We start from the raw sequence: 15,471 nt of genomic DNA, 5'->3' as shown, positions 1-15,471 counted from the left end.
TAACATAGCAAAGTGAATGAATATGTGTTATAACTTACACGTAAATCATTCCATAAATTAAGATCTGGGCCATGCCCCACAATGGCATTGCCATTATAAATTCCATACAACAACATAGTCTCGTCACAGGCAAACTGTAGCGCCACTGGGTTGTGCAGCATAGACAGAATTACCAATCTTCTTACGTGCGAGCGAAGCGAGCAAAGGTTGGCAACGTACTTTCCTCGCTTGAGTTCGAAAAATATTTTTCATGTAAAAAATAAAATATCGCCACCATCAAAGGTATTCACCCATTTCTTCACTGGGTTGTGCTCTCACATCTCCAACCCCGTGTTGAACAATTACTCACGTGAAATATTGTTTATTGAACATTTTCTTTTATATCAGACCGTTTTTCGCCTCCATTCCCTCTTCCGGTTCAACGGAGTGAAGGAACAGGAGGGTATTATTCCATGTTGAATATTTACAATGACCTCCCCTGCTTCATTCGCCCACTACGCCATAAGTGTTTTTATGTAGAATAAATGTTACAAAATTTCTAGCAATGGAGACGACAAATAAGACAAATTAATTCCAACAGGTCCATGATAAAATTGGTATATTCTGAATACCAAGTGGCGCTTAAAATGTTGAATAAAACATATTTCACGAGAGGAATTATTAAACATGGTTTAGGAAAACATAATAGTGTGTGTGTGAGGGAGGGAGGGAGGGAGGGAGGGAGGGAGGGAGGGAGGGAGAGAGAGAGAGAGAGAGAGAGAGAGAGAGAGAGAGAGAGAGAGAGAGAGAGAGAGAGAGAGAGAGAGAGAGAGAGAGAGAGAGAGAGAGAGAGAGAGAGAGAGAGAATGGTGGTAGCACTGCTGGATTGTAGCCTTCCCTGTCGTCAGGCCCTCATCAAACACTAGGGGTAAATAAAACCAAATTGTTTTCACGGATGATAAATAACTCATAATTTTTCAGACTGAAGAAGCAAACTGTGTTAGAAATAACAGATTTATTACATATCCTTCAAACATGAGATCAAGAAAAAGAACTATATCACCACAATTAGTAAAGTCATTAGACTTGTCTTGCTTGTTGGAATATTGCTGGTAGCCACGTTGGACAACAAACAAAAATTGAATTGGCATACACTAACAATCATGTTTTCCTTCGTTAATATGTTACTGGTAACAGATGTCATACATAGAGTGAGCGAGTTATGTTCTACGCCGCTATTAGCAATATTCCATGGCTTCACATAATGTACCCATGTGGGGAATCCAACCTTGTGACGAGCGAACGCCTTAACCTCCACTGCAGTATGATACCCCTCCTCCCCGATTCATAAGCCTGCTAAATTCGATGTGTTGCAAATGACACACAAATCCTGTCAGGGGATTAGGGGATTTTATACACCTTTGGGCGCAATATAGGGTCAATAAGCTAGCAAGAGTTATTTCCCTTGCATCGTGAACTCGATTTGGCGGAACAGAGACAAAGCGTTAGAGAGAAATAGCTCAAACTGTAACTCGGCCACTGTACGGTACTAACTGGAAACTAACTCTTCCTGCTTTTCAGATGGCAAACACTTTTCTTGATCACATACCAACTGCTCATTAGAGGGTTTCCTTCAGATGGTACATGATTTATACCTGGGCTTGAAATGACACACAGCAACAGTCTCAATCTTTAAAATAGTTATTAAAGATGGTCAAAATACGGTAAGATATTACGTGATTGACTGCAGGAAATAACATTTGAAATTTTATCCATAAATTGTATATATCTATACTCATTCTATCTCTCTCGTCATGCAGCTCTCCTCGTCTTCTAAGTCCAGCTGGGCCCTTATTCTCGAAACGTTCGTAGCCCTAAGAATTCTTAACTTTAGTTGTAGCCAATGTGTTTAGAATGGGCTTAAGAACTTCCTAAGGCTACGAACGTCTCGAGAACAGCTAGCCAGGTGTAGAAACGCGCTGTGAGCTAAGTTGATTAAATCTTCCTGGCCTCTGACCACCCCTCTAGCCCCATCCCGACATCGGCACACGCCAATCATCTCTATGACCGTGCAACGCGCTCAGATGATCAGGTGGCCCAACAAACATCTAGTGAGTGTAACTCGGAAATACGAGGAGCTGTAGCCTGAGCTACAAGAGGAAAAGGTCTTAAATGTGACAAGCTCAAAATCTTCTCAGCGCAGGTCGAGTTGGATGGAACATATTGAGCAGGGCTCGTAGACTGGAGACGTAAGGTGAGCAAGTACAACAGAAAGATCCAAAGGTGGAGGTCGGAATTTCCGGGAGTGGTCAGCAAGCTCATATGATCTCAGGAGAGACTGGATTTCAGGGACAGTGGACACCTTCACACACGAGGCCGACGCAACAACTATGTTAAGGACAGCCAGGTAAGTCAATAACGTAGAACCTTAAATTTAAGCTTTCTGGAGGTTCGAAGATGCTGAAAGTATTCTGCCACAATCTGGGTGAAGCAGAAGTGGGAGATGTTATGCCCTTCATCCTGCAATACGTTTCAAAATTCTTCCACTTATCATCATAAAGTAATAGCTGTAGTAATAGCAGTACCAACACGCTTAGAATAACCTTCAGCAGTCAATGAGCGATGTAGATGCACCAGACGGGAAGATGGAGAATGAGCGGCACCAGTAGCTGATTGCTCTAGTCGATCAGTAAGTTGAACTGGATCAGGCTTGGCTAGCTCTGGCAGATTTACAAACCGACTTCTGGGCAGCCAATTGGGCGCAATCAAATGCAGTGTCACCCACTGAGCTGTGTGCAGCTTGAGCAGTATGCGTGGAAGAAGGGCTACTGGTGGAAACACGTATCCTTGAAAGAAGGGCTACCGGTAGAAGCGTGTATGCGTTTTGATATCATCCCATGGAATGTCTAGAGCGTCTTGACCCCATGCCAAAGGGTCCGGAATCAGAGACACAAACAAAGGTAACTGATGGCTGAATCAGGTGGTGAAGAGGTCAGCTGTTGGAGTCGGCAATGGAAGACAGGACCTGAACACCTTCGGGTGAAACTTGCACTCTGTCTGAGAAGGACAACTTAGTCGTGAGAGTGACTCTGGAATATGGTTGGCTTGAACCTCTATCTGAAGAAAGTCTGCTGGGTCAACGAACTGTTTGAGTCCACCACAGAAGCTGTGTCGACCCCGTTGACACAATCCGCCATACAACAACTGCATTGTCCCACCAGATCATGAGGGAAGTCGCTCACAAGTGGGGTTGCCAATGCAAAATGGAAAGAATCACTGCCCTGAGCTCGAGAACACTGATGTGACAAGCAAAATCTGCAAGAGTCCACTGCCCTGCCACTTGCTGGTCAAGTAGATGAGGCCTCCCAACGCCTTCTCCACGTAGAGACGCGTCCACGCATCCATACAGGTGGTGAGATAGGATAAACAGCTCTAGGCAAACTCCACTGTAAATGTTCAATTCTTCCATCCACCAAAGGAGATGGGGATTCGATGATCAGAGCAAACCGGTTGCCCGCTCTGATGTGAGGAACTAGAAACAATTGCAACGGGCAAAATTGAGCTGACGACAGAAGATACAGAAGCGTCCCGGGATGGGCCAAAGCAAAAGGAATTAGACACTGCATCTTGCAGAAACGATTCCTCAGGACAAACTGTTTGTTGACCTCTGTGAACACCTGCTCCAGTGACCTGAAGACAGCAAGTAAGAATCAGTTCCGATTTCTGCTGATTGACTAACCAGTCTATGGTGAAGTAGCTGCATCACAAACTCCATGTAATGATGGAGAAGGGCACGATTGGTCAGAGCCTGAATACAGTCAGCTTTGAATACTATCCTGGAGAAAACTGATTGGCTTTGTGACCCGTGTAAAGAGCCATCAGCCAAAGAAATTCCAAGCAGGAGGACACGCTACTGATAGTGGATGCCCTCGAAAATAACTGAAAGAACTTGCGATGGTCCAGGAAGATTGGGATTTGGAGATATGCATTCGGCACGTCGAGGCTGATCATGTAATCTCCCAGTTTGATAATAGTCCTGAGAAGGGCCAGCGACACCATCCAAATATGAGGCAGAGGTTGAAATATCCCACTGAAGATCTTCATGTTGAAAAATTAACGTCAACTTGTCCTTTTTGGGGTCCAGAAAGATTTGAGAATAGAATCCCAGGTCAACATGAGTCAGGCCCAGGGATTCGATTTCAAGTTTCTGGAGGAAGGTATCTATCGTTGATCTGTGATCCAGAAAGAAAGTTAGAGGAGGACTACCAACGATCAGAAGTTGAAACCCCTTGAACAGAACACAAGTGTCACCCAGAATGGTCCAATTTAGGGCATAAGTCCCAAGTCTTCCATCTACTGGGGCAGTCTGATTAGGCATAACTGGGGCGGAATATCTTGAAGTCACTGCATGTCAGGTTTCTGAGAGGAGGACTAGTCAAAAGCGGAAACTGGTCTTGAAGCAGCAAAAGCTGGCAGCCGAAAAAAACCTGTTACCCCGTCCTCAAAAGGAAGTCACCAGCCCTGAACGCAGGTCTGGGTTGAATGGAACATAACAATCAGGTTTCCGTTGATGCATAGAATCTTCAAACTGTAACCGTTGGTATTTCAGCATCTCCACAGAAACCTGTAAATGAGCATCTTGTCCAACTCTGGCAGCCACATCCCGAATAGCTCCATTAAAGAGTGACCTGCCCGACCATGGCTGAAGAAAGAGGTCTATCCCCCAAGGACTTAAAATGAAGAGGTCCTCTGCGACTCATTGCTGTGATATACCGTAAGAATTGCGCAAACTCATCTAGGATGGTGTGGAATTGTTCGTGTAACAACACCATTGCTATCCAAATGTATGCCCGCTGATGCAAAGTTGCATGCGCGACGGCCATTGCCACTGCCTCAGTTGCCCTCAGAACCATGTTGAGAGGAGCCATAATCTTTCTAATGGCCGCAGAAAAGGCAAGTAAGCCCTCTGTTTGCAAGTGCAGTATTGTCATCCACAGGAGAAACAATCAATATAATGATGATACACATAATGTCCCTGACCATGTTGGGGTGGGACCTAGAGAACAGCCTACACCTACTGGCCACAATCCTGTAACTTTATATGTAATGATATATCATATATCAAGTTGCTTCACCCATTGTGTATATTTGACATTTATATGCATAGCCCCGGATATGTGACACTGTCTAATATTCTCATGACAGTGTACGTCTAATATTCTCATGACAGTGTACACACATACAGTTTTATGTGTACGATGTTTGTATCGGTATATATGGTTTGCACGTCAGATGTCTTGGCATTCTGTCATGCATATTTGTTATACGTTTATGCGAGTCATGTTACTGTGTGAATTTCAAGGTGTGAAAAGAACACAAATAGTTAAAACACAATTCTGCAACAAAATCTAGCAGCTATGTTTGTACTTGCAGAGACTTGTGTCTACATTCGTTAACCCAAAGACACATTCATGAGTGGGTCAACCTGTATCTCCACTTTAATGTTGGCAGAGTCTACTCACAGGTAGGATAAGGTGCTTAGGGATACTTCATTTTCTGTATTTTTGACTTGGAAAAACTTTTAACTTGGAATCTCCCATTCTCTTCCCACAGAGGTTGCTCCTATGAACTTCTGTTCTAATGCGACCCTTTCATGGTGCCAGTGTTCAGGATTTGTGATTGGTCGCAATCACATTTACTTATGCAATCAGAGATGTTGTTTCAGTAGTCATCATTGGCAAAAGCCTGGGTAAATTCTGTATGCTTTGCAAAAACTAGAACCTATTCCCCTGTGTGATGGGCAAATATTTCTTGTAGACAGATCTCAGTCATGCATCGGCGAATCAATGTTTTTTCCAGACAAGCTAGCCATTAAATATTACAACAGAGGAGGGATATTTGTGGCCCCACATGTGCTTGTATCAGTCAAGGTGGATCAAAGTTGAGGTTCTGACTGGTTAGAAAGAAGGGAGATCATTTATGTTGTGATTTTTTGCCGCTAGGGGATTTGGCTGGGAAACAAGGCCGTGTTAGAACAGGGGTTCATATAAAGATAGACTAGTAACATTGTGGGAAAAGAATGAGAATCTATTGGTCATTTCTGTTTCCAGGCCTGTATGGCCTTGGCAGTAACAATGTGTTGATAGGCCACAGTCTTTCATCTTCTAAATACACCTCTTGGCAATGTAGATATATAGATGGCAGTTATCACATATAAGATGTCTGCTACTGTATGGGTGGCCTCAGACCCGCCTGTGCTATGCCCTCCTTCCATAGTGGCTCCATGCTCCTTATCATTGACCAGTAGTTACTCTGCAACACCAAACATAGACAGTTAGTTAACTTATATACTTAAACTGATATAAATATCACAAGAAGATCATTATTCCCCATCCTGTTACAAAATATATTCCTGCAGACTGTAGACTGTTTGTGCCTGGGTAATCAGAGGCTATAGCGCCAAGTTAAAAACTGTACACTGTTTGTGCCTGGTAATGAGAGGCTATAGCACCTAGTGAAGAATTACACTGTCTGCACATTGTAGATTGTTTGTGCCTGGGAAAAGAGAGACTTTATCACATAGTGAAGAACTATAGTGTCTCAACCTGCAGACTACAGACTGTTGATGCCTGGGTAATGAGAGACTATAATACCTAGTAAAGTACTACACTGTACCTGCAGACTGTAGATTGTTTGCGCCTACATAATGAGAGACTATATCACATAGTGAAGAACTAGACTGTCTTTACCTGCAGATTATAGACTGACTAAGCATTAAAAATGAGAGACTATAGTACCTTGAGAACAACCAGACTGCACCTGCAGATTGTAGTCCACTTTGTGCCTGGGTAATGAGAGACTATAGCACCTTGTAAAGAACTACGCTGCCTGTAATGACAGACTGTCTGGCTGGCTGTAGAGTGAGAAACTAGATTGTGTGTACCTGGCTGTAGAGGGAGAAACTAGATTGTGTGTACCTGCAGAGTGAGAAACTAGACCGTGTGTACCTGTAGAGTGAGAAACTAGATTGTGTGTACCTGTAGAGTGAGGAATTTGGTGTCTGGGGGTTTCCCTGCTTCCTGTGCCAATCTCCATTGCGTGTCACGAAGATCCTGTCAACACAGCAATTTTGTTTCTGTGCTTATTGTGCACAACACTCATCTGTTTATAAAATTCTTGAATAATGTGTGTCAATTCACCATCAATATGAAAAATAAATTATTGTTTGTTAAAACACTCAAATGAATCATAATGATTAAATTTTACGAAAAATAAAAATGACTTTTAATACATATAAGCAGACAGCTAAAGTACTGTAAAAAATGCTACAAAAATGGTTATTGCATTGTATTTTCTCACCTCATCTCTCATCAAAAGGTTGATATGAAATATCAACTAAGGTAACAATAACCTAGTTGAAATTTCAAGCTTTAATGAAATCACTGATCCAGTACCATCATTGACAGAGGGGAAAGTCGGAAAAAAATACCACTTTCCTATTTTTCCTAACTCCAAACAACTCTAACGAGAAGCCGACTTTGATTGTGCAAATGGACTCACACCCAGGTCAGAAATAAACTGTAGGGTAGATTATTATTTCAAATTATAACCTCAAATCAGTCTGCACTATTGAGGCCTCAAAAATGTGTAGTATATCAAATACTTTGTGTGTGAGATGTGTACTGTGTAATCCTGTGCACACAGTATATGGGTGTATAGTCTGGTGGGCTCAAAAGATGAATTGCAGTCTAGCTCGAAAACTAATAAACATAACATACTCAATGAAACGCTGATCATCATCAGAACATCATACCAACTCTGTGAATTTTTTACAATTTTTTTTAGACTGATATTTTTCACACATCCTAACAATTTTTCAAAACTTATAAAACTATCATTATTACTTACAGACACCTTCCACCTGATGGTGTATTCCACTCATAAAAACTAAAGGTGTATGTGAATGAAGTTTTAGAGCATTAAGTAGAAACACCCGAGCATTGCCCTGCAGTATTTCAGTGGCGGATCAGATCAGATCGGCAATATGTCATATTGTTCACACACCTTAAATACACCCTAACAATTATTTAAAGTTGTAAAATTGTCACTGTTATTTATTTGCAAACACGTTTCAGAAAATTAAACAAATATGTGGCAGAAGTTTCTATTGATAGAATTTATTCTTCCTTCGCTGTGTACCAAGAAGTGAAGCCAGTAAGCTATAACATGCTGACTTGAAACTTTACAACAAATCCACTGTACTAATACTGACACTAATAACAATTATCTGCCTTAAAATGACTTGTACATGTATCTTCTCAGTTGTCACTACACTCCGCAAATGAAATAATTGTTGAAATAAACAGGGCTCAATCTTAAGAACTTAGCTTCCGCCATAATGGCTACACTGGTCACATAACAAGATGCGTCATACATTAAGGGGCTTTTCGAGGAGTGACCTCTCTCCCAGTTACAGTCGCCCTGCCACAACAGAGCATTGTATGATGTGCAGTGAATCTTAGCCTACAGTGATATCTGTTCCAAAAGCTGCAAACAGTTCTACCAGCCCATGCTACAATATGCAAGTCACAGCATTTTTGTGCCTTCTCTCCTGTATATTTCATACACACATAATGCAGGGATTTACCTCGAGTCCTGTATTTGAGGGTCCCTGGGACTCATACTGTTAATTTTCAGGGGTCATGGACAACAAAATGGGTGTCTGACATTTAAATATGTGTATTAATACTGTTATTGTCTTGTGTATCATGATCACTACATTATTTGCTGTATTGATTAAATTGCAAATAATACCAGTAGCAAACTCAGTTAAAATTTGTTGTTACTTGATTGGAACTTTTACAAAACATATTTGGACATTTTCTGAGTCCCTGTGGATGCACCAATAAATTCTGTTGCATCCAAATATTGTCCATTTTTATGGATATATGACATAGATATTCATATCTGGAGAACACATGGCAGAAAAGGAAAATGAGTAAATATGTACACTGATTGTAGTTAAAGGGGCACTGATGCGGAGCAATTTCCGTGGACTGGTGTAAACTTTTGTTATTGTTTTTCTCCCGTGAGTACCCGGATGATATCCCAGAATTCGTGACTGGTTCGTGACCTCTGCTGCGCAGTCCGTAGGCGCAACTGAGAGTTTAATTATAGATAGATCAACTAAGGTAAAGTCATTTTCACTTCATTACAAATGTATTATGAAAACAAATGAAACACTTTGAAGGTTAATCATCTGCCCGTGGTAGAAATGGTAAAAAACTATTAGGACGGAAAAATAACGAAGCCAATGTAGTCTCTATATTTTGTCACATAACCCTAGTTAGTTTATTGTCATACTTGTATGATTCTGAAAATAAATAAAAGAACACACGATCTGCTTATACTCATAGTAAATTTCTAACATAACAGCAACATTTATACATTGTATAGAATGCCAATGTGGATCCTATTTCACACACATACGCGATCTAGTGTGTTTTTTCTATCATACAGATTCTGCTGAATGCTACAACAAATAAATTAAAACAAAATGCAAAAAATGAATGTAAAACAGACTAATTTTATAGCAACGATGTCAGGCTACTACCTTGTTCAGGAATGTATCCATCAATATCCACGTAAAAGAAATCGTATTCCATTCATCTGCAGCTGGTAAATAATCCTGCTCTGTGTCGCGTGTCTTACAACTGTCTCATTTGCGAAAAAGTAACACATCGTTTCACCTCTTTCGTTGGTGAAAACCAGATAAACCTCTCATTGGTCTCCCAAGATAGCACACCTGGCAACTAATTGTATGATGTCCACTATTCTAAGTAATTTAGTTAACCAATAATGAGCAATCAATCAATCGACGCAAGGGTGGTTAATTCTTTGAAGGGAGGATGTTGTTTTTGCACTTACACTTTACGACAGGGTGTAGTCATCTACACACACTGCCTTTTGACAAATCCGCTAGAAGATAAAAGTAATTAATCAATCGGTGAGTTATCGGTTAATCCTTTGATCGGTGTTTGTTTTTGTAACTCAGTTGATAAACCCTCTTGCATCACTTACATGCACATATTACATAACATACAATACATTTGCCATTACAGACCTTAATTTATAATGTTGAGTATTTACTCCAGACAGGAGAAATGCCAAATGGGAACCTTTGTTAAGTAACCGAAGTTGTGTTACTACTAATTATACCTGTTATAAATTCATTTATTGACCATCCTGAGAATGATGACAAATAACACGTGTAGGTTTACACCATCAAACGCGAGTTACAGCAAGGAAGATGTAATCTCTGTGTCGCATGCATCCTGAAAACACTATTGGGCCGAAACTGTTTTGAGGATACCAACGGAATTTCGTTACATAAGGAATACACACGGGCATTTGCTGTGTACTTTGGTAAATAGGTGAAATAAGGTTTTTTTACGTAAGAAAATTTTCAGATTTCTCTACCAAAGGCAAAATCATCGTTGTTTGTTTACGAATTCAAAAAAATCAACTGTGTGTTTTTATTGTCATAAATAATAAACCATTGTAGCTACCATAGCTATCAAATTTTTCGTAAGATATTTGCTATTCACAGCTGAACCAACACTCAGAATTACCTAAATATAAAGCTTTGCAATCTTCCGTACTTAAACAAATGGCTACGTGCCTGTAGACATCATATTTTCATGTAAAATGATTAAATATCGAGGTTAAAAACATTCAAAATAGGATCAAATTGGATCAGTAACTATACCATCCAAGCATCCGAAAAGAACTACACTGCTGGGATATTTGGTTACGATCAGACAAGGAACACCATGGATATTTTTAAACAAATGGCATATGATGGGCATCCGGCCTCCCGACTGTTTAGGTGAAGAAATTCTGCTAATATGGACAGGAGCCCAGTTCCTTTGTCCGTCACTGTCAAAGGAGCGGGTGCTGACCAATTTGCGGTTTGGTTTCGTAATTAGACCGTTGGCGAGAAACATTATTCGCTCCGCATCAGTGCCCCTTTAAACTGGGTTTTGAAATTTTATATAATTGATCTAATTTATGAAATATGCAGGTATGTATGTCCAGACCTTTATCAGACGTTCATTCCTGACGGTGATCTCATCTATGGTCTGAGTGTTAGATGGAGCAGTGCCCCTCTTGTCCACCTGCTGCCGAAGGTATGCACCAGCTGAGTGCAATAGAGACTCTCTCTTAGCAATGCTGTGAACAAAAACAATGCACTATCTGACGTCATTTGGGGAGTAGATTTTCTCAAATTTACAAAACGGTAATATTCCTACATACATATGTCATCTCTGTCAAAAACTGACAGTAGTCATTACAAATAAACACTGGAGACTCTACTGAGGGCGTCTACCGTGTACATTTGTCGTGTGTGAAATTCCATTTCGTTAATCTTGACGTTTTGTCCACAACAAAACGCCAAAAGTACCGTTACATTTCCTCATGAAGTCTGTTCAGCTGCATTTCTTTCAAGGTCCATTTCTCCACGCGTGAACCATACGTGTCTCCTGTCATTGGGGGCATGACTTCGCCTCATAGGTTCCGAACCATTTAACTTTGCCTTGTTGCTGAAATCATTTATTCAGACGAATTAAAATGCTTCTTGCTCGTTGTCGACGACGCTTTCCGATAGATTAAAGCCTCTAACAACAATTGTGATTTGAAAAATTCTTGGTATAAGATGGTGACTATAAGTCTACATTCTAAACGTAGCTATAATAAAATAATACGTTACTAATGATACCGTGATTTTAATAAAATAATCATGTGAAAATTATTGGCAAATCATGTTAACAAATACTGATAAAAGGGATTACTAGTAATTAGTATTGAGGAAAATATTTTGTATCATAAACGTGCCTCTGTAAACTGGGTCCCGTTTCGCATATCGCAAGTATTGGCGTAAGTTGGCATGCGCAGTTGAAGCCGGGAACCAGCTTTAGCATAAAGTCGACAACCTAAGCTCCCCACAGCGCTGGCCCATTAGCGGAGCTCACTATTATAGTATTCCCAGAAATTATTGAGAATCATGTTGCGTCATGTAACTCATTACTTTTTTTAACTTCTGGCGTTTTACTTACATAAACATGTTAAAACATCATCCTTTTACAGTCTCAGTCTTGTTTTAGTACTTTGTTAGACCTCCTCGCTCAGCAATGCATGCCTGAATACGCCTAGGCACACTACCCATCAAAGTTTGTAGGTAATCGTGTGACAGGGTATCCCAATATTGGACCACCTCGGCCTTCATATCTTCAATATTTCTCAGTCCCTTTTGGTTTATTCTGTCCTTCATGACTCCCCACACATTCTCAATTGGGTTTAGGTCTGGGCTGTAACTGGGCCAGTCTAAAATTTGCACATTTTCGCCCGACAACCACTGTTTTGTGTAGCGCGCAGTGTGGTTTGGGTCATTATCATGCTGGAAAATCCAATCAAATTCATACAATGTTTGTGCTGTCGGAAGAAGGTGACCATTTAGAATGTCAACGTATCTTTCTTGTGTCAAGTTTCCCGTGAAAACACACAATGGCGTCACTCCGCGAGCCGATATGCCACCCCACATGTGAAACTTCGGGCTATGTTTTGGTCGCTGGCAGATAGGTTTGACAGTATCTTTGGTCCAAATTTTCACACAATTAGGGAAAAACCAAACAGAACTTTCATCCTAAAAGAAAACGTTATCCCAATCTCGATTTTCATGAGCCCGAGACCAGTTTAAACGTTTTTCCTTTTGTGCATCTTTCATCAACGGCGAGGGATTTCCACGTTTTTTCACCCAATTAAGTCTCTGTAATTCCTGCCTAACTGTTTCATTGCATACCTGAGGACTTCCTCTGCTAATCATTTCATTTCTGATGTTCTCAACACTTTTCAATTTGCCCCTACTCACAATCTACCCAAGTCTTCGGCGATCCACAACACTGAATTTCCTAAGCCGACCTGCCCCTGCTTTGTGCTCTATCCCGGTTCCTGTTTGAATATTCTTCAAAGTTCTGTATACTGTAGACAGAGGAATACCATGTCTACAAGCTAACACTTTAGCATCAGCCTCACCCCTTTCAAAATCATCTAGAATGAGCTTTCTTTTCTCTCTTGCTATAAATTCTGCCATGTCAACACAGGAAGCCGTCTGCTCAGACAAGGGAGATAACTCTTGACGTAATGAGCTGCCTTCTAAGCCTTCAAGAGTTGTCTCCCTTCTTCTTCCGTGCATAGTGAAAGCCCTTTTTCCAATCTTAGCATCATTAGGAAAAAAAACAAAGATTTTCTCAATAATTTCTGGGAACACTGTACATGCTTCCTATGGTCTATGAAAGCCACCAATATAGACCATAGAGCTCCTGCTTGAAATAACTTGGGTCTGTTGCTGGACAACTCAACGTTTTAGCATAGATTGGGTGAACCCTGAGTATCAGATGTTCTTTCTCGACTTTCCTCGGTACCTTCCTTTGTGGTTAACGACTGATGCCAGCAAAGACAGTCTGCAGACACTATATACTATGAAATTTTCCTCATGTATTCGATGTACACCTTTCAGTGATATTTATTTGATCAAGCACGACTTAAGTCTGTAATCTGAACAGACTCAGTCATTAACGCTGTCATGAAAAGTTTCAGAAAGATGTTAATGTCCAGCATTTCATGACTATTGTATTACAATTATAGTGCTACTGTTACTGGGGTAGTTCGCACCAATTATTTGTCATGTAAAAACTGTATGTGTAGAGTGACATGTTCACACATGCGCTAACACGCCGTGGCCGTCTCCTATTGGAAAACTGTTGTACGGATCATTCCACTGCCTTTTCATGATCAACAGCACAGTGTACAGCATGGTTATTTTCAAAGTATTTCTGATCCTTATTCTGTAGAGCTGGAGGATGCTTCGTCTGTTCCAGGCATCACTTGGTCCGCAAACGACCATTGTGTCATTCTACTACCACGGGCAAAGCCATGTTCCGAATAAATGTTTAATAATTAATTTCTTAAAATTTAAGTAAAATGTAACAATGAAATCCCTGACTGAACTGCATTTTTATGTTTGACAATGAAATAAAATCCTAAAATATTTATATTAATTTAATTGTTTTGTTACAGTTAATACGCTGCTTTTTTAAAAATATGTCCCGAACCTGTAGACTCTAGTTTGTCCAAGCAACAAATTAAAAAAAAAACAACAACAAAGATTCTGATCAAATATCATGTTAGACATGTTTACATATGATGTGAATATTACCACTGTTACTGGAGTACTTCGCATCAGTTATTTGTCATCTAAAAACTGTTTGTATAGAGTACTAGTAAATTGTGCATACGTATTGTGCACCTCTCCTATTGAGAAACTATATTGTAAAGTGTGCAGCTATGGCGAGATGCCACAGCCCGTTTGAGTCAGAAACGGACCGATAGCTAGATACTCCTGTATCAACAAGGTCGCTAATGTCACAGTTTCTCACTACTCCTGTGTCAACAAGGTCGCTAACGTCACTGTTTCTCACTACTCCTGTGTCAACAAGGTCGCTAACGTCACTGTTTCTCACTACTGCTGTGTCAACAAGGTCGCTAACGTCACTGTTTCCCACTACTCCTGTGTCAACAAGGTCGCTAACGTCACAGTTTCTCATTACTCCTGTGTCAACAAGGTCGCTAACGTCACAGTTTCTCACTACTGCTGTGTCAAAAAGGTCGCTAACGTCACTGTTTCTCACTACTCCCGTGTCAACAAGGTCGCTAACGTCACAGTTTCTCACTACTCCTGTGTCAACAAGGTCGCTAACGTCACTGTTTCTCACTACTGCTGTGTCAACAAGGTCGCTAACGTCACTGTTTCTCACTACTCCTGTGTCAACAAGGTCGCTAACGTCACAGTTTCTCACTACTCCCGTGTCACCAAGGTCGCTAACGTCACAGTTTCTCACTACTCCCGTGTCAACAAGGTCGCTAACGTCACAGTTTCTCACTACTCCTGTGTCAACAAGGTCGCTAACGTCACTGTTTGTCACTACTACTGTGTCAACAAGGTCGCTAACGTCACAGTTTCTCACTCAGAAGGACTGTACTTGTATTTGTATGTTTGAATGAGTATACATCTTTTCACATAGTGTCATAAAATCATAAGAAATTATATTTACCTCATGCGAGTTCACTGGATTATGAACTTCAAAGAGTGAAGGCCAACATTGCATGACGACATCAGAGAGTTGGGACCATATAATTTGGCCACCACTTTATGAAGGTTCATACTCCAGTGAACTCAGAGTATGTGAAGTCACTTATTCGCTAAATGATTGAAATTAAACCCTTTACAGTTCATGTAGAGCTGCTTCCCATCTCGCACACTAATAGTATCAAATACACACATCATTCACGTACTCAACTGATGACATTTCCTCTAAGCCAATTACTCTTGACATTTGAAAGTTTGTCAGCCGAAACGTCCTGACATCCTGCCTT

At 40.7% G+C, this 15,471-nt stretch overlaps 1 protein-coding gene across 1 annotated transcript; it reads right to left on the bottom strand.

Annotated features, from left to right (window-relative positions):
• Nucleotides 1-979: 979 nt before the first annotated feature.
• On the bottom strand, nucleotides 980-11,645 carry LOC137268179 (centrosomal protein 15-like). Its single transcript, XM_067802712.1, has 4 exons — nucleotides 11,450-11,645; nucleotides 11,079-11,211; nucleotides 7,017-7,091; nucleotides 980-6,291 (listed from the first exon to the last, which is right to left on the bottom strand). The coding sequence occupies exons 1-4, from the start codon at nucleotides 11,536-11,538 to the stop codon at nucleotides 6,205-6,207; spliced, it is 384 nt and encodes a 127-aa protein (XP_067658813.1). The 5' UTR covers nucleotides 11,539-11,645; the 3' UTR covers nucleotides 980-6,204.
• Between the last annotated feature and the right edge of the window lie 3,826 nt (nucleotides 11,646-15,471).

This window comes from Haliotis asinina, chromosome 16, assembly GCF_037392515.1.
Source record: "Haliotis asinina isolate JCU_RB_2024 chromosome 16, JCU_Hal_asi_v2, whole genome shotgun sequence".
NCBI lineage: Eukaryota > Metazoa > Mollusca > Gastropoda > Lepetellida > Haliotidae > Haliotis > Haliotis asinina.
The sequence above is the reverse complement of the archived record's forward strand: the minus strand, read 5'-3'. Positions and strand labels throughout refer to the sequence as shown.

Excerpts from the sequence above, each read along its gene's own strand:
- LOC137268179 (XM_067802712.1), bottom strand. The coding sequence starts at position 11,538 with ATGCCCCCAATGACAGGAGACACGTATGGTTCACGCGTGGAGAAATGG. Across the intron at positions 11,212-11,449 it reads AACAGACTTCATGAGGAAAT|CATTGCTAAGAGAGAGTCTC; the intron begins GTAACGGTACTT and ends TTTTGTTCACAG. Across the intron at positions 6,292-7,016 it reads CCAAATTCCTCACTCTACAG|AGTAACTACTGGTCAATGAT; the intron begins GTACACACAATC and ends TTGGTGTTGCAG.